Raw genomic sequence first — 19643 nt, 5'->3', positions numbered from 1 at the left:
GGATATATTCATTATTTGGATTCCATGGCCAATTGGCCATCATCCATAGTATGCAGTGCACACTCTGAACATTTTGAAGTAAGTCACACGAATTCTTGACTTTGTCTTGCTTCCTTGTATCAGCTATGACTTCAGTTTACCTGCATCTTGTCCTTGCGTTGAACCTTAACTTCAGGAGTTTTGAAGGCGATATATTCATTTTGTTCGCTAATTGTTATATCGATGATGAAGTCAGATTTTGAGGTCCCATGCTGAGCCCACATTGAATCAAAACAGAGAGATTTGAAGAGAGATATGATCAAATGTTCAACATAAATAATAAGGTGCACTTCTTGGATGAGCTATGTAGTTTCCACGAGCTTTTTTCCCTGTCGCTAGAGTTACTTTGCTCACTGTAGTGCTGCTTCGTAGGAATTCTGAATTTAAGTTCCCTCTGTGGGAACCCTGCTCTTCCGTAGACATGATTACAGGTTGATGGTCAGGTGACTTATTGAAACCAAACAGGGCCTTACAACCACACGCACACGATACACGAGAGTTGAGACGACTCCCTACCAGGGATTACATCTGTAGCGAACTGTAGCAATCTGGAGTAACACAAAGCCCACACGATTTGCGATAATATAAAGGCAATTTCAGTATCACCATATGGAGGGCGTGACATGATGCACATAGCCAACTGCAGCCAACACAGTCCAGGGTTGTTTTCTGTTCTGAGCCACGTCAAGACGTCAACTGCACACGGCTTGCCATGGCGTGCAGGGTTTATTCTGACGCATGGATATGATGCACCACCACTGCGTTGAGCTTGAGCAGAAAATGAGAGTCCGTGCAAGTATGCGACTGCGAGTCCTTGGAGCACACATTGCACGTAAGACGCTTTCCCCAAATACCGGTAACTCTGATCTGTAGCGTCGTGGTGTTGTTGGTGGTGGGATGCATATGGCCAAAAAAATTGGGACAAGGTAGGTACTCATAAAACAAACAAGGGAGAGAGTCCATGAACCAAATTGGGCAAAACATATATGCTTCAATATTAGAAAGCTTACATGGTATATTCAAGTGGTACTAAATAATCTTATAGAAGGGCAAAACAGTATACACAGTCTGCAATAGAGTGGCCACAAGCAGGACGACGGCGGCTACAAGTGAGATAAACACCCAAGGATTCCTTAAGTACCTCTGTATGAAATTGGCTCGCCACTTGTTCCTCCTCATCGTGCACTGGGCCTTCACCCGCCGCTGCACGTCGTGGAGCCTGCTAGCCGGGCTCATCACTCCTCCTTTGTTGAGCGTGTTGTTGAGTAGCTTGGCCACCTCCTCGTCACTGCCCAGCCCACACTCGATGATGTTCTTGGATCTCAGCAGCGCCACGTCTTTGGCCGAGCTGATGATGTTGTCCATGAAGATCACGTACGCCGTCACGTCATTGCCAGCACCGGGGTGGAGCCGCTCGAACGCCATCAGGTTCAGAAACTTCTTCTCGGTCCTGTCATCAACCCTGATCGCCGGCATGCTTAGCTTGCCACGTTCGAAGTGGACGTCGAGGAGGCTGTCGGTATCGCTCACCCTGAAATGGATTCCGGCCTCGTATATCTCCATCGCCGAGGGCATGACATACGCCGTCGATCCGGTGCGTTCTTGATGGTCGCCGTGGGTGAGGCTTGTGTACAAGATGTCGAGAGGGTGGAGCCCAAGGTGATTGATGCCAACCAAGTGTCGGCGCCACGGACATAGAGAATCAAGCACCAACCTGCTCACCCGTGAAGCGTTCTATAAAAATTAGTTAGACATAAAGTTAGAACTAACAAGGTTGTTCTGATCTCCATCGTGTGTATGACCCGACTATGATATCTTTGTAATAATATTAACAGGTTCAATATATAATGTTCTGATTAATCTGCATTATGACAATCTTATGCCACCTCAAGGCCGAGAGTATAGCTATCTTTTTTTATTCGATGAACATATGAATTTTCAAATTCTTAGAGCAAACATGGTGGCATGCTTGAATTCTAAGTCTACACCTAAAAGAAATCCCCCTGAAAAAATAACTCGTCAAACTGGAATATGAATTTAACAGGAATGGGTTCTACGTCCCAGCGCACAAGGTTCAAACCCCCGGTCTCTGCATCATTGTTGCACATATCCATTTTTATCAATTAGTAAGCAGAGTACAAAACAAAGCAGCCACAACCGAACCATTACAAGATATGAAATAAGCACCTACAACTAAGTCGACTTCTTCTGCAGCAACACCTTCAAGAAGGAATAACGTTCTCACATTATCACCGCCACATCCGGCCAAAGATGAAAGATGATCTAGACAAGGATTTTCATCCCGGTTGACAAGACCAGCTAATGAAGACCAGTACGACAACAAGTAGGCGTGTGCAACCATGTATATGTATAATTTTATATACTCCCTCTGTCCGAAAAAGCTCGTCTCAAGTTTATCCCTCAAATGGATGTATCTAGCACTAACTTGATGCTGGATACATCTATTTGAGGGACAAGCTTTTTCGGACGGAGGGAGTACTAGTTAATGTTTAATCTGGTTCAATTGCAAAGAAAAATTAATCTAGTTGAAGTATAAAAAATTCATAGAGAAATGTCATTTTAATCACACAATGTCATGTAAAGTCATACTCCATCCGATCCATGTTATTTGTCACTCAAAATGATGTATACATCTAGATACATCTATTTGCGCGACAAGTAATATGGATCGGAGTGAGTAGTGAAATTAACTTGGCAGGCGGCTATTTTTATTTCGGTCAGTCAAATATTTTAGTTCAGCTATTCAGTTCTTTGACATAAATTTTGTGTGCAATGAGGTTAATGTCACTATTGCCGAGATTTGGGACGGGGTTCAAATCAAGATCTCTTTTGGGAGGGGCTTTGATGCTAAACTTATGCAGCAACAGGAAGACCTTGTACAGATTGTCCGGACCAGATGGTCTAGCAATTACATGGTTCTGGCCTGCATAGTCGCAGTTTCTTTATGTAGTGATTAATTTCAGGGGGGAGTACCCCCATCTTTGTCCCTGCTGTTTGAAAATTACCCATCGTTCCCCCCAGGGTACAGGCTCTTGTCACACAATAAATTGCTCATTAGAGACAATTTGTGTGAGAGACAAGACATCCCTGATAAAAGATACTCATTGTGCTGTAGATTAGAAACTCGCCACCGTTTCTTTGAATTTGATGTTATTGGCACTACCCTGGAAAGAAGTGGGAGTCATAGTTGATGTTCCTGTTGTGCTTGACAGCTATGTTAATGTTGCAAGTCCTTGGTTGTGTAATAAGAAAAGAGGCTTTAGCTTACATGATTTCTTCTGGATTAATGTGGAGTTGTGGACCACTTGGAAACTGATAAATGACATATTTTTTGGCCATGCAGTTTGGTCTGGTTTGCGGATGATGCGGCGACGCCTGTTGCGCTTGCTCAAAAGATGGAGGCCACTCTGTCCTGATGCTGGACAAATGCCTCCAGATCATGGAGACCAAGGCGAGGGAATGTTCCCGGCTCTGCTCAGCTCAGCATGAAGAAGAGAACAACTGTGCTGGTGCTGGGATTTGGAAGATGGCGCTCAAGCTATTGATCTGATCAGGAGTATAGTCCTGATAGCTAAAATCTGTAGTGGAGACTGGCGCAGGGTAATACCGTAATAGTAATACTTTTTTGAAGTTTTTCTCCCAAAAATTTCACGCGTACAAAGTTGTACTCCTTCTGTCCCATAATATAATATACGTATTATTGTAATAACATCTTATATTATGAGACGAAGGAAGTAATACTTATTAGTAATATGTGCTAGTGTGTTAAGAACACAGGGACGATGCACGAGAACAATGCCTGCCAAAGAACTTTGTGAGACTGAAGCCACTGTCCTCGTGACCTCTGTAAGTTAACATAAGATGTTTTTAGTTGCGGACTGAACAAATAAGCTGCCAGTGTGAAATATTTTATCCTTGTCAATCGCATAAGTGTTCAAGCCTTTTCATTAAAGTTCATTATAATAATCAAGAAAAGTCTTCGTTGTACTAGATGCCGGAAGGAAGGCCACAACAAAAAAACATATACAACGGTTCTTCTATCCCGGCATCAAGTTGTTTATCGTGTGAGTATCCACGTGTATTTCATGCATACTGCGTATGTTTGTCCGTGCATGATAATATCTTTCAATTATCTCTATGCCTCTCTTTCAAAGTTTCAAGTAAGATATCACTTTCACACAAGCGTTTGGCTGGCTCCCCTTTGCAGCCTGCCAATCAAGCATGTCATGTCTCCTTCTGTTCCTGTCCAGGTCGGCATGCAACGACACTCACTGAGCGATGCTTCTACGCCACTTAAACTGAATCCAGCAACCAATCCACTCAGTCGAATCAATTCCTTGAATAAATAAATCTATTGCCAGTGAAGACATTATTGTCAAATCCAACTACTCCAATGCAGATCGCATCAACGGTAGCAGTACTTTAAGTAAATCTATCAGTGAAGTCATTATTGCCGGTTTGAATCTGGTGGATCGATCGGGATTTCATTGGCAAACTACGGACGGAAGGAAACTAGTGCTTGCAAGGGGGATGAATGAAGGAGCGAAAAGTACCTGATATTTGTGGTGATCGAGGACAATGAGGAGCCTCTGGAGGAGGAGGAGCGGCAGCTGGTTCTCGACGACGACCATGTCGGACTGGATGTAGTTCCACAGGTAGAGGTAGCCGTACTTGCTGAAGACCGGGTCGTTGGGCGCGTACTCCTCGTGCACCTTCCCCCGCAGCGCGTCCATCCGCATCGCCTCCACCAGGAAGCACCCGTCGGTGACCATCAGCTGCACGAAGCGGTCCCGGTTCTCACCGGCGCCGCGCCACTCGTCGCCGAGGTCCTTGTAGGCGTCCTGCAGCTGCTGCGCCACCTCCGCCACGGCGGCCACGAACTCCCGCAGCGGCCGCCCCGAGCGCTTGACGAGGTGCACCACGGCCCGGCGCTTGTGCTCCTCCATCGGGAGCAGCTCCGGGTCGCCGTGGTGGAAGGGCCCCAGCGAGACCAGCTCCGGCTGGTACGCCTTGCTGTTGTGCAGGTTCTTGATCCGCTCCGGCACGCGGTAGATGGAGTGCCGCTTCCACCGCGCCATCTCCGCCGCCGGGTCGATGTGCATCTCGCCGATCGTCTTCTCCATCTCCACCACCCAGCTGCTCAGCGGCGCCCCCGCGTCCGCCTCCACCGTCGCCGCCGCCGTCGCCTCCCCCATTAATGGATCACGCTCGGGACTGGACTGGGTTCAGCTCACTGGGGCACTGAGCTGGAAGGTCGCTGCACTGTCGCTATGGAGAAGGGGCAGGCAGGCAAGTTGCAATTGGTCGGATGGCGCCCACACCCATGGATTGGAAGCGCACGCTACCGATGCCGATGATCGTCTTCGGTAAGGACAAGGAATTTTCTTGCGTGGGCTCCCTCCACCATAGGCCGCCCCTTTCGGCAGTAACCTAACCTTGTCTGTGGATTATTTATGGTATCGGCGGAAAAGCAAATCTGGCCGGCCCCAATAATGCAGTGACACGACCACCATTTTTCCTCCCATTTTTTCTTACTGATGCTGAGTTTATGCCCGGTTCCACTGTCAAGAGAGGAGCTAACGAAATAGACAACGAGTAACCGGCATCCAGCGCACAAGTTTGAAAGGTGTACAAATCTGAGTACGAGTTCCTGCTGTAAAGGGAGTTTCCAGTTTGGCAGAATGAGACGGGCAATGCTAGACCTACGTAAGGTCTGTTACGGGTTCAACGTAAACAACATCATGAAGAAAAATTATTGGATCGGTTAGAGGGAACGGGCCCACCGTGTTAAAATCAGGGGGCGAGAGAGGTGTATGGGATGGAAATAACATAGGCCTTCATAGCCACTTCGTAGGTGTAGGATTATCAGAATGGGACTCAAGAAATATGCATCAATAGGGTTTTTGCAGCTACAGGTGTCAGTGAGCACTTTATTTTAAATATTTCGTTTTTTTAATGCTAAAGCAATTCCACACATGGTTTTTTTATTTAAAATAAAGCGCTCATCGAGGACACCCGGGCTCTAAATTGACATCTTTGTACACCGCAAACAAAAGCAAGGTAAAAATAGAGAAAGTTCTGAAAGTAAACAAGCAGCAAAGGCTAGTTACATGCAGCACAACGGACGATCGATCCCAGCCCGTCAAACCACACCGGCGGCAAGACCAAAAGATCAACCGGTAGCATATGAACAGGCGGTGGGCGGCGGCTATCGCCGCAGCTCAGGATCCCAAACACGTCAGTAGATATCTCTGCCAGAACCAGCGAGCTTCATCTCCATCAACGACGGAATCCGCCGAGCGAGCACCATCCAGGTCCCAGGGGCCAGCAAGGGCAGTGTGTCCTGCTCCTGCAGCACACCATCTTTTGTTTCTGTTTGACGGACGCCGCATCGTCGATAGTTCGAGGCGTGGCTCTGACAGCTGCTACATCGAAAGCAGGAGAGAATATTTTTGACCTCGCGTTGGTTTAATCCTTAGTTTCAAGTAGTAGTAAGACCCTTTCGCTTTACGGCAACCCATCACTGTCTCAGCTCACTCTTATCTGTGTCGGTCTTCAACCTCGCCTCAGTGTCTCCACAGTCCGCACCTTTCTCTTTTGCATCCGATACGACCGAGGCATGCACGACACTGTTTAACCGAAATCACTGATTAAAAGGTACTCGTTGCAAAGACCACTACACTTTTTCAGATCATGACAAGTGGCGCGCTGCGAAATCACTGATTAAAAGGTACTCGTTGCAAAGACCACTACACTTTTCCAGGTCGTGACAAGTGGCGCACATGCAGCGCGCCACTTGTCGGAATCCGGGAGTTTTCTCTTTTTTCGTAGATTCGTTTATTCAAAACGTTTTATCTCTTAAACCGTGCGTCCAAATTTCGAACCGTTTTCACTGTTAAATTTCTCGCGTCGAGATTTTCAAAACTAGAGTCCCGTGTTGATAGGTTTTGACGAACTTTTTTTTCATGAAAAAAACCGGGCGAGAAAACCGAACCGGGAGTACGGTTTTTTTCCTTTCCGAAATAGGCACGCCCGTGCATCTCGCAAAATCACAACCGTGCCTCTCGTGGAAGCAAAACCATGACTCTCGTGTAAGGAAAAAAACAGAAAACGTGTTTTTTTTTCTGTTTCCGAGAGCCACTGCCGTGACTTCCGCGTAAGCACAACCGTGCCTCTCGCGGAAGCAAAACCGTGACTCTCACGAACGAAAAAAAATAGAAAAACGCGTTTTGTTTTTCCCTTTCCGAGAGGCACGGCCGTGACTCTCGCGAAAGCACAACCGTGCCTCTCGCGAAAGCAAAACCGTGACTCTCACGAAAGAAAAGAAAAAACAGAAAACGCGTTTTTTTTGTTTCCGAGAGGCACGGCGGTGACTCTCGCTAAAGCACAACCGTGCCTCTCGCGGAAGAAAAACCGTGACTTTCACGAAAGAAAAAAAAAAGAAAACGCGTTTTTTCACGAAAAAAAAAATCGGAATTTTTTTTGATCGAAAAGTTAAGAAAGACCAGAAAAAACCAAAACGTCGAAAAAACCAAAAAAAACAGTTTAAAAAGCCGAAAACACGTGCGGAAAAATAAAAAACAAAATTCAAAGGGAGCGTCCAGAGCACAACACGTGACAAATGGCTGAGAGTGCGCCAAATGGCGCTGATCGTTGCGAGGCTTCCGAAGAAGCGCTCGTTAACTAGTTGCTCCCCTGTTCAACCCATCATTAGTTTGTTTTTGAGAAACACGGTAGGCCAAACAAGCCGGCCCGGCTCGGCCCACCATAATTGTGCCCGGCCTGGCCCATGGGGGCATGTTTACTAAACAAGTGGTGCTGTGCCGGCCCGTGTGCTGCACCATCTAGCCCAGGCACAGCCTAAATGCTATTCAGGTCGGCACGATACGACGCTAGGCACGCCGGGCGTGCGGGAGCTATATCTCGCTTATAGCCAGAAATGTGCTGCCCTCGCCTAAATGCTTTCCATCACGTATAGTCATTGGGCAGCGCAGTTTTGTCAGTTTCTTCGATTTTTTTTCCTTCTTTTTGTTCTTACTTTGGCTTTTCTGTTTCTTTAATGGGTTCTCATCATTTTTTTCCAACCTGCCTTCTCCATTTCTCTCTCATTTTTCATGGGCTTTCTGTTCTTTCTTATGTTTTTGTTTCTTTTCTTAGTTTTCCTTTTCTTTCCCAGTTTCCATTTTTCCTCTATTTTTTGTTTCTTTCTTGGTTTTCAATGTTTTTTTATTTTTTGTTTCATTGTTGGTTCTCACTGTTTTTCATTCCTTTTGCACTTGTTTCTTCATTTTCTTTAGTTTCGTGTTTTCTTTTTTTTTGGTTTTCATCGTTTCTTTTGGTTCTTAGTCTACACTTTTCGTATACGTCAAGAACATTTTTCTAATACACATTTTTTTAAAATTCAAGTTTAACAAGTTTTTAAGACATTGTCAATATTTTTCTATACACAATTTTGACATTTTTTAAATGCTTGATAAATATTTTTAAAATATAAGATTAACAATTCTTGAATCACATTATAACATTTTCAAATGCTTGATTTGTTAGATTTATGGCGTGATCTCAACTATCTCTTCTTCTCTCTGAATTTTTCTCTGAAGAACATTACACACATGAGGTAGACTGAAAACAGAGGAACACAGTCACACAGAGAAATAAGAGTTTTGCGATGGGTAATTCTTTGCATCTTTTCTGGGGCTTTGTTTATTCCATCTTGCAACTGAAAAAACAGAAGGAAGCTCGCCACAATCCAACTAAAGAAAACTAATACGCGTGTCGTCCCACGGGCTAGGATCGTGCCGAGTCTGGAGCTAACAAACCAAGCTAAAGACTAGGACGGGCCACAACAAGAACGAGCTAGCTTTTGGCCCGTGCAACCTACATAAATTCGACTAAACCATGAGACTGCACTTATGTTGCTACCAAGCAAATAAACAGAAAAACTAAATGATGCAGATACGTCGAGGTTAACATCATTCAGCTCCTCAAACTTAAGGGATCTGCTCCAATGAACGTACTCCGATTCTGTCCCTAAGTTTCAGGAGGCTAACTCTTCCCAACGCCTTTGTCTATATCTGCGAGCTGATCTCCTGTGCGTACAAATTCCACTTCTACGCTTCCATTCTCAACGCATTCACACACATAATGATGTTTTCAGATCAATATGCTTACTTCTTTCATGATTCCATCAGAACTTTCCTTTTGAGTTTTTTTAAGGCTCCTTTTGAGGGTTGAAAGCTCAGATATGTATTTTTTTTGAGCAAAAGGTTCAAAACTCAGAGAGCGTGGCGTCGTCCATAAAAGAGGGCACCGATGGGGGAAGATATGCAGCCCAGTAAATTTCAACCCGAAAGCCCAAAAGATTTCAGCCCAATTGCATACCCACGAAACAAGTGTCCAGTCCACTACTGCCTAGGTCACAGACTCAGAGCGAAGGGACGACGAGACGCACCTGCCAGGTCTACACGCGCCGCCGCCTCCAGGACCCTCCGCCCCTCGCCGCCGCCTCCAGGATCCTCCGCCCCTCGCCGCCTCCGTCCTCCACTGCAGCAGGAAGCAGGTGACCTCCTCCCCGGCTCTCTCATTCCCCTCTCTGTTTTTCTCTGCCGTAGTGTGTGCTCGCCCTGCTCGGTGCGTGCCTGGCTGCTTACGCCGAGCAGAGAGAGAAACAGGAATGGCAACAGCGGCAGCAGTAGTGGGTTGGCTCGGCCTGTAATTGGGAATAGGTCTGATTGGCAGCTCCCAATTTGCTAATTTGTACTGTATTATTCATCTGTATATGTGTCTGGCTGTCTATATCTATATGATGATGCTTGCTGCTTGGGAGCCTAATGAAAATTTGAGAAATGAAGAGCCTAGGAAAGGGGAACGACGAAAATCCGTTGACACTATTTTGTAGTATTGTCACATGTTGTGTTCTCCTTCTCAAGAATAAAAAATAAAAAAGAGCACACACTCACGTATCCTTGAATTCGTGTTTTGGGGAAATGCCGTCTACCGGTATATTCAGTGTTCGTATCCCCGTCCCGTGTAACTTAGCTGCTAAGTGCCAAGTACTTACCTGTTCCTCAACCGGCAATCTGGCATTGCATTAAAGAATCAACTTTCCTTACATGTTCTGTGTTTTGACGTCTCGTCCTGCTGCAGATTGAAGCTATGGCCTTGGTTAATAAGCTTGGTAATCTGCTCAAGAAGGCCACTAGCTCGAATCCGACTCTCTATCAGGCAATAAGATGCATGTCATCATCGAAGCTCTTCGTTGGAGGTTTGACCTCCTTATACCTCTGTTGATGATCTGTTCAAAAATCAGTTGTTCTGCTGCGATGCTGTTCTCTGACTGCCATGAGTAATTGTTGCAGGGCTTTCCTTTAACACAGACGAGGGCAGTCTGAGAGATGCCTTTTCCCATTATGGAGAAATTATTGATGGTATGCAGTTCTTAATCTTTCTCTGTGCTCATCTTGGGCTGCTGTTTTGGTAATGGTTTTTTCTTCCTTTTTGCTTTGTTCTTTCCAGCTAAGATTATCGTAGATCGCGACACTGGAAGGTCTAGAGGTTTTGGCTTTATAACTTATGCAGCAGAAGAACAGGCTTCATCTGCCATCATGGCCTTGGACGGAAAGGTAAAATCATAATCGGGATGAACTCTTAACAGATTTTTTTGGTGCTGTGCTTTCTGATATTAGTCTAATTACTCTATGTTTAGCTGAGAAATTTCAGACCAGGATGAATTTGTTAGAACTATATCTTGCCCCAATTCTCTCCATCAAAGCAATGTTTCTTAAGCTTGTTTTTTAACTGCGTATTCTACATTAATGATGGTGAAACTCCTGTTGATTGGTTGGAAGTTCGTTGTACTTCCCTGGATGTCATGGCTGTGTCTTTAATAACAAAGAATGAGATATGTGGTGTACATCAGTTATCACTGCAATCCGATTCAAGTTGGATAACTCTAGCATGTAATGGAAGTATTGGGAACTGTGATATTGATGTTATAATAGCAAAACAAGTCGTGAATTCTGCCACATCATCTTTCTTAATGCTCTGCTAGCCTGTTAGGAAAATGTAATTATGTCAAGTTCATCAGTGAGTGAGCTTACTACAATTTTTTTCATCACCTTCCCTTGACAGGTTTACTGTAGGAGTTTCAGTTTCAAGAACATGCAATGATTCATATAAGTTTCAAAGCTTTGCATCTAATGTTGCCCATCAACTTATTTCTTCCTTATCTCAGGATCTACATGGACGCAACCTACGGGTTAGTGCTGCCACTGAGAGGACCGCTGGCTTCCGTAATGGTGCTGGTTATGGAGGTGGTGGTGGCGGCTTTGGAGGAGGATATGGCGGTGGTGGCTATGGAGGAGGTGGTTATGGTGGCAACAGTGGTGGTGGCGGCGGCTTTGCTCCTGCTGGCGGCGACAACTTTGCTGCCGGCAACTTTGGTGGTGACCGTGGTTTCGGTGGAAACCCAGCTGGAAACCATGGTGCTCCTGCAGGTTCCACCAGTGGTGATGAGTTCTCCCTTGGCACCCCTGGTTCCAGCTTTGAAAGCGCCAAGAATGACGATGTCATGGACGACCTCTTCAAGGATGATGAACCTGACAAGTACGCCAGCAAGAATTTCTAGGGCTCCAGTCTGCATCTCCTTCTGCAAGTCCCTAGTTATGTACCTTGGATAAGTGTGAGGTGAATGATCCTCCAGACCAGAGACTACTTTCCGGATGACTGTCTAGTAGAGACCAAATAACTTACTCGAGTACCTGCGTTGAGGTGACAATGAGAATGCACTTTCAGTTTGCCTGATTTAGCATGTTTTTCGTTCTCTTCACAAATTATCCTTCAGCAGTGATGATATTTTGGGGATCATGTTTGGAACCGTTAGTTTTGTGGTTTCATCAACCGACCTGAAGCTCATTCTGATAATGGCCTGACAAGGGTTGCCCAGAACAATTTGATTGGTGGCCACAAGGATCATATTGTTTTCTGTCAGTATTTTTTCTAGGTTTATTTACTCGGACTATATTTTGTCTGTTCTTCTTTGCCTATATCCCATGACCTGTTACTCCTCATTTGCTGTTTTCTGTTGTGTCTGAACTGCCTGTGTAAACCCATGCATATAGAATGCAGGCTTTTCTGTACAATGCAGGGGAATCCGCTTGAGGTTTTCTGCTCCTTTTCCATCCAGTCATACAAACTCGCATTCATTTATTTGAAGAGAAATCAGCTTGATCAAGAGACATTGTTGCTTGGCAGGTGCTTCTGAACCCATTCAAAGTAGCAGTTTGCGGCAGTTTCCTGAAAGAATCTCCACGGGCCTCCCTCTGAAACTGCACTACTGTTCCTCTCTCAAACTCTTCAGAACTAAACGTATTTTCTCAACAAATTTTTTGACGGGTAAAGAACTTTATTCCTTAGACTAGCAAGATGCCCGTGCATTGCACGGAACACCAAGATGCATTTTTTTTACAAAACACCTGTTGTGATTGACCCATGCAGGAGTAATCCCATGTGTAAAAACTAATGATATCTCAAGAATTTTATCGGAAAAATGGTATCTCGAGAATTTCATCAAAAAAAATGAAAGATGAGAGATAAGGTGAGGAGGAATAGAGCGTGGTGGTGACTGGTGGTCGGACTGGGCGGAGGCATGGGGATGGACGGCGCCGGAAGGTGGCAGCGGCCACCATGCTAGATTGTTCTAGAGACTTTCTTTTTTAATTGCTCAGCAATGAGGTTGTGGGAGATAAGGATGAACGAGGCAAGGCCTTATCTGTAAATATGGAGAGAGGTGCGAGTATCTTTTGTAAAATTGTCATAGTTTGCTTTCTATCCATCAGATATAGATTGGACAGTCTATATTACAAGATGGCAGGCACACCATCATCACCAACTCGTTTTTTTTATAAGAGTAGAGATAATAGAGAGATCATGTACAATGAGACGAGAAATGAAGTCCGGAATTGAGCTATCCCAAATCTCAGACGATCTATTACTAAGGGAGTATTTTGCTAAGCTATCTGCTACACTGTTGGCTTCGCGGAAGCAATGGATCACGTCCACCTTTGTTAAGCTTGCAACAAGAGCTTTACATTCAGAAAACACCAGCTGCATCCGGGCCTAAATAAACATCTTGATTGAGTATGTTTTTTCAACAATTTATTCAGTACGTGTGCACAAATCCTGGGCAATGCCGTCAACAGACCATAGTATATCAGTTATCAATCGATCTGCAGCTGCCATCAGGGGTGCACGGGTTTGCGCCAGTTCACGGACCTCCGGCACCGGGCGGGCACCGTCCATGTCACATTCCGGCCGTCCCTCTTCCTCTCCTCCGGCGCCATGCCCCGGTACCTCCTCCAGTCGGCGACCACGTCCCTGAGGTCGTGCACCTTGTTGTCCACGCCGACGCAGCAGTCGGCGTGCATGGTGCAGGCGCTGGCGAGGTCGTCGTGGTACTCGCAGAACCCGCCGAAGTAGACCGTGTCCAGGGGCTCGATGGTGACCCCCAGCTTCTGGACGAGCTCGCGCTTGATGTTGCCGAACACCGACTGGTCGTGCGCGCCGGGGAACCTCGCCCGCGCCGCTCGCCAGTACTTGAGCATGCGCACGCCCCGGCTCGTCGCCTTCACGTAGTAGAGCCCCGTGTTGAGCGGGTTGTCCAGCGGGCGCGCCCGCGCCGCCGAGTAGTCGTCGGAGGACACGCTCATGTCCGCGTACACCGGGATCCGCCGGAACGGGTTCCGGAGCACGATCATGTCGGCGTCCTACGGTACATGCAAGCGATAGATATAAATCACCATTGATTAGTTGTGCTTGTGGTGTTGTGGCGTTCAATCTCACGTACGGTGAAGAGGAAGTTGTAGCCGAGCTCGAGGACGCGCTGCTGGAGCTCCAGCTTGGTCCACACCAGCTCGAGGTACTGCTTGGACATGAACCGGGCGGCGGAGGTGAGGTTCACGGTGGTCACCTCGAGGAGGTAGCAGTGCGGGTGCACGGCGGCGCACCGGCGGAAGCCGGCCGGGTCGAGGGCGACCACGAGCAGGTGGTCGAGGAGGTGCGCGGTGTCCTCGCCGTTCTTGAAGCTCTCGAGGTAGAGGTCCAGGAGGGAGCCCGGCCGCGCCCACGCCTCGTTCACCGACGTGATGATCACCGTCCGGTCCTCCGTGCACACCTTCGGCAGCAGCTGGGCCAGGCCCGGGAATCTCTCCGCCTGCGCGCGAGATAATAAAATGGGCTCATTTAGAAACTGAAACATAAGTACGGTGCAAAGGGCCCGTTAGGGGTGTGTGAAGCGGGAGCTCCTATTCAACGCATTTTGCGTCAAACAGCGAAGCGACGCACGCACGGACCCCCCGACTGGGCCGGCCCAAATAGAGGGTGATGTAGTGAGCGCATTGATGTTAAAAAAACGGAAATGCAGGCAGAGTCTCTGTCACCAGGATTCGAATAAGTCGGATGATTTCCTCGGGAAATCATCCACCTAACCAGCCGTCCGATCTGACGGGGGTTGCCGTTGGATCGTAGCACAGCCTCGTCTTCCTTCCATGTACGCAGCGCAGCAGGTGGATCGCAGCACAAATCTCGTCTTCCTTCCCTGTACCAAGCGCAGCAGCTTCCATGGCAGCACTGGTGGCGCCGCCGACGCTCCATTGAAACCTCCGGCGTGCTTCACTGCAGCTCCGGCAACGCTCCATTGCAACCCCGACGACCTTCCGGCGTGCTTCATTGCAGCTCCGGCGACGCTCCATTGCAACCCCGACGACCCTCCGGCTTACTGCAGCTCCTGGCGACGCTCCATTGCAACCCCGACGACCCTCTGGCGTGCTTCACTGCAGCTCCGGTGATGCTATATTGCAACCCCGACCCTCCGGCGACGCTTCACTGCAGCCGCGGTGGAGCTCCAATGGCCCCAAGAGCTCTCCAATGTAGCTCCGCCGCCGGCGACTTGCAGCATCAACAGGTTGTATCGCAGTGCTGTGGCCATGGATGCGTTGCTCTGCATTGGAGCACAGATGGTCGTCGACGAGCGCGGCGCATCGCCGGCGGTACCGACGAGCGAGCGCCTCCCCCGTACGTGTTGCGTCGCACCCTCGAGGATGCAACGCCGCGGCGGTGGCGTGCGGACTTCACCGTCTCTCCATTTGTGGTGGGATGCAGGAGCGTGGTGGAGCCGTCGCTCCCTTTTTTGCAGCACCGTGGCCGAAGTACGCCATGGGGGCTCTCCTCTTCTCGCGAGTAGAGATGGGAAAGAGAAAAAAGTGAGCGGGGATGAAAACGTGTGGAGGAGAGACGGGGTGAAGAGATAAGGCCGGCTGAGCGAAGCGGTGGAGGGCGAGAGGACACGTGTCGATCAACGGGAGCGGCTTGCGTTTCGTTCTTTTCATCCGACTTTAAACAAACGTTTTCCTTCGAACTCAGCACCTACAACAACGGTCGGAGAGAGCTAACCAGTTGACCTAACAAGTACTTGTGAAAAATCAGAGCGTGGCGGTATAAAAGAACCCGGACAGCTTTTTTGATATAGTTCGAACTTTCCTCGGAAATTGTTATTTTTTGTAGCAACGCACAAAGTTTGAATAAAGAAGAAAAAAATTTGAAAAACTCGGACAAATTCCAAAAAATAAAATAAAAGCGTGAACATATTTCGGCAAAACAAATTATGGAATTCCTGAACATTGACTGAAATAGCGAACATTTATTGACTTTTGAGAACAAAAAATTGAATAATGGGAACAATTTTTGTAAAGCGCAAAGATAATTTGAAATTCCTGAACATTTTTTTAAAAGCTCGAACAATTATAGAATTTTGAGAACAAAAATTGAAAATGTGTTCATGTTTTGAATTGTTAAATAATTTTTTAAAAGCTTGAACATTTTTTGAAATTTCAGAACATTTTTCGAAAACACGAACAATATTTGGATTTGTGAGACAATTTTTAATATTCTGAATAGTTTTCTATATTGGTAACATTTCTTGACTTGTTGAACAGTTTTTCAGAAGCATGAACATTTTTTTAAATTGCAGAACATCATTTGAAAACAGGAACATATTTTAATATTCTGAACAGTTTAAAAAGCACGAACATTTTTTGAAATTTCGGAGCATTTATTGAATTTATGAACAAAAATTAGAAAACATGAAAGTTTTGGAAATTTGAAAACAATTTGCAGAAAACGAACATTTTTTGAAACTTCCATGTATTTCTAGAAATTATGAAACAAATTTTAGAAAACAAGAACATTTTTTGAAAAAATAGGAACATTTCTTTGCTTTTTCGGAAAATCCTAAACATTTTGTAGAACTGCGAACTTGTGTTGAAAAAGAAAAAAGAAAAACAAAAGGAAAGGAAAAGGAAAAGAAACAGAAACAGAAAAAAAGAAAAAAAAGGTGAAAAAAACCAGCAAACCGATAAAAGAAACGAAAACCCGGTTCAAGGAACCTTCTAGAAGGTTTACAAAACCGGATTGGGCAGTTCCTAAGGTATCTATGTAAGTGGGCCGGCCCAAGCAGCGTCACTCGGTCGTTCCCATGTGCGAAGCGGCGGCATTTTGCCGCAATGAGCGGCCAATAGGAAATTCCGTGTGAAGCTAGTCCACTGTCTGTAAAAGTGGAACTGAACGAGGAGTACAAAAGCCCATTTTGGCCGTGCTTTTAGACGACACCTTACTGACAATAAGCCAAAATTATACTAGAAAAAAAACAATTAGACCTTATCAATCTTGATACTTCATCCGTTCCTTTATACCAGGAGTATATTTGTTTTTCAAAAGTCAAACGAGTGCATGTTTGACCAAGTTTTTAGAAAAATATATCAATATCAAAAATACAAAATTTATATCATTTGATCCATCATGAAAAGTAGTTTCATATTTTATCTATCAAGTATTGCTGAGGTTTTTATTTCATTCTATAATCTTGATCAAATATTCTAATAATTGACTTGCATGGAAATCAATACTATGAGATAGAATGCAATAGAAATAGAAACAAGGATAGCGAACGGGTTACCTACTCCTAAGGGTCAAAGCAAGCCCTTTAATTCAATTCGTTATTCTGGAACAAAGTATATTGTACTCTGTTTTTTCTAAGTAAGAGCATTTCCCGATCCTTCTTCCTCCTCTGTCCTTTATCCCTACCACGAGGTTCCATTGTCGTTATTGATCACCTTCTTGCTCTTCCACTATTTGTCTATCCTCCTTGAGTCGCCGACTCTTTGCACCTCTTAATTCTCTCAACACGATTAGTTGCCCCACTCATCTTCACCCCCTCCCTTCTCTCCTTTTCTCTTCTTTCATCCTCCCGATGTCTGCTTGCCACTTATCTTCTTCGTAGCGGGCCACATAGTGTGTGTTGCGCCTTGAGCCCAAACATTGATTTGCTCCGAAGATATTTTGATGAAGCAATCATAGATTTGAGCCATTGGATCGATCATACATACTCCTTCCGTTCCAAAATACTTGAAGTTCTAGCTTTGTCCCAAGTTAAACATCATTAATTTAACCAGATTTACATTAAAAAAATGCTAATACACACACCATCAAATATATACAGCACAATATGCAAATATATTTTTATGATGAATGTAGTGAAACAACTTTAGTGTTGTAAATGTTTGTATATTCTTATATAGACTTGGTCAAATGTGATGAAGTTTGACTTAAGACAAACTATAACTACATGTATTTTGGAACGTATGGAGAAATTAGGGCCTGTTCGGAGTCCCTCCGCTCCATGAGGCCGCTCGCCGAGCACGCGGAGTTCCAGTTAAAAACCGTGAAGAGAGTGAACAGGTACTCCGCAGATTCTTAAATTTCAGGGAGAGGGCGGATTGCCGAACAAGTCCTTAACATCACCCGTCTGGTATTCATAACATAAAATTTACCATAGAAGGAAAATTCTTCATCGTACCTAGTGAAATTTATCCATGCAAGTGTTTATCGAAAAAGGCTTTCGCCCCGCTTTATAAATAAAGCAAACCGTCACAGAGCACACATACATGGACTAGTTCAAACACACGCACCCAGGTCTCACACACAAGTACGAAGGTTCTGCTGAGGGCACAACTCAACAAGGTCCATGCAAGTGTTTAGCCCCCTCAAGAGCTGGGCAAATGGATAAATAAAAACATGGGATGGAGGTGAACACGTGTGCATGGATAAATATACGATGGGCTTGCTTTCTTGATTACCTCATGTTGCTGTGGTGCCGGAGCCGTCCCTGGGGTCCCGCCGTTGCTGTTCCCCAGCCAGCTGCCGGAGACGCTGGACAGCTGCTCGCCCACCCGGTCGGAGGCCAAGACGAAGAGGAGGATCGTGGGCAGAGCTGCCCCGAGGAAGAACGGCACCACGTGGTGGCCGCTCAGCTTCAGGCTCCCCTCCTTCACCGACCCCATCGACATAGCTCTCTCCGAACCACGACGCAGGGATAGATAGCTAGCTCGTCGAGCGATCGATCGGCAAGAATACGAGGAGGTACTAGCTAGGAGGCAAGCTTAGGTCGTTGCAGTCCACTGCCTACACGGGTGGGCTGGGTCATAGCTAGCTGTATATATGAATTGGTCTAGTTCTTCCAAAGGATCGACCAACGACGTGTGATTAGCCATGGCCAATGGGATGGATCCCTTGCTAGCCTATGCTACCCAGGGGGGCAAGCAATTTCTACGGTTGTCGACGCGGCCGGGGATGCGGTTTTCTACTGGTATACTCTTCACCGGACCCAGGGAGTACTTGTCAACGATGCGATTGTGTGTGCAAATGTGGATGTTTTGGATTTTCCGGATGCTTCTTTTTATTGACGCGTTCAGTTTAGTTGCACGCGGTCAGAGGTCACTACCTTGGACCACCTGTGCGTAGTAACCCGCTGAACGTCCGGCTAGGGCGACCTTGCTGAATACCCATACCCAAGCGTAGAAACAGTAGTAGACTGAGGTAGAAGAGCACCCACGGCACGGCACGGCACAGACCGATGTTTCAGAGACTTGTTTGCAGCGGAAATGACGGGATGGAACATTGTATTCGGAGACTTGTTTGCGCCTCGATGGGCAAGAACGGTCAGCGCGCATCTATATATGCACCGTGAAATATGTTGGAGATTCGTGCGTCCGGATTTTGCTGATATATATCATATATTACGAAACATTATGGAATGTTAAGATGCGCCCTCAAGCAAGAAAAATATCTGATGAGACTAGCCAGAAGTTTAACGAGTGCACTCTTGTTTTGTTGGTACACAACGAAACATTATATTATATATGATGATACAGTTTGAAATCAAGCGAGGACCCAACAAATATCGTTAGGATAGAAAGTCGTTTCTCCTTGATTGACCAATGCAGTTGACCTCTAATCGCCGACACAGGTCCAACTTAATTAGTGTGCATGTATTTTTTATCCAAGAATAGCGTTTCTCCAAAATAAAAAAGGGGAAATATCATTCACCTATCAGTACAAGTGCATTATGAAATATTTGTTGGAAATATGTCCCTAGAGGCAATAATAAAATGGTTATTATTATATTTCTTTGTTCATGATAATTGTCTATTGTTCATGCTATAATTGTGTTATCCGGAAATCGTAATACATGT

General features: G+C 45.9%; 3 protein-coding genes across 3 annotated transcripts; 1 reads left to right on the top strand and 2 right to left on the bottom strand.

The window, feature by feature from the left end:
* Positions 1 to 1001: 1001 nt before the first annotated feature.
* Positions 1002 to 5492, bottom strand: LOC125531284 (UPF0481 protein At3g47200). The gene is made up of 2 exons (XM_048695697.2): positions 4614 to 5492; positions 1002 to 1773 (listed from the first exon to the last, which is right to left on the bottom strand). The coding sequence occupies exons 1-2, from the start codon at positions 5253 to 5255 to the stop codon at positions 1069 to 1071; spliced, it is 1347 nt and encodes a 448-aa protein (XP_048551654.2). The 5' UTR covers positions 5256 to 5492; the 3' UTR covers positions 1002 to 1068.
* Positions 5493 to 9458: 3966 nt separating this feature from the next.
* Positions 9459 to 11866, top strand: LOC147981094 (glycine-rich RNA-binding protein 4, mitochondrial-like). Its single transcript, XM_087513792.1, has 5 exons — positions 9459 to 9619; positions 10207 to 10324; positions 10419 to 10487; positions 10576 to 10682; positions 11294 to 11866. The coding sequence occupies exons 2-5, from the start codon at positions 10216 to 10218 to the stop codon at positions 11684 to 11686; spliced, it is 678 nt and encodes a 225-aa protein (XP_087369918.1). The 5' UTR covers positions 9459 to 9619; positions 10207 to 10215; the 3' UTR covers positions 11687 to 11866.
* Positions 11867 to 13169: 1303 nt separating this feature from the next.
* On the bottom strand, positions 13170 to 18726 carry LOC147981093 (uncharacterized protein At4g15970-like). The gene is made up of 3 exons (XM_087513791.1): positions 18249 to 18726; positions 13904 to 14269; positions 13170 to 13823 (listed from the first exon to the last, which is right to left on the bottom strand). The coding sequence occupies exons 1-3, from the start codon at positions 18456 to 18458 to the stop codon at positions 13299 to 13301; spliced, it is 1101 nt and encodes a 366-aa protein (XP_087369917.1). The 5' UTR covers positions 18459 to 18726; the 3' UTR covers positions 13170 to 13298.
* Positions 18727 to 19643: the final 917 nt, after the last annotated feature.

Source organism: Triticum urartu, chromosome 3A (genome assembly GCF_056163025.1).
Source record: "Triticum urartu cultivar PI428250 chromosome 3A, HENAU_Tu73, whole genome shotgun sequence".
NCBI classification, from domain to species: domain Eukaryota; kingdom Viridiplantae; phylum Streptophyta; class Magnoliopsida; order Poales; family Poaceae; genus Triticum; species Triticum urartu.
This window is presented reverse-complemented; position numbering and strand designations above follow the sequence as displayed.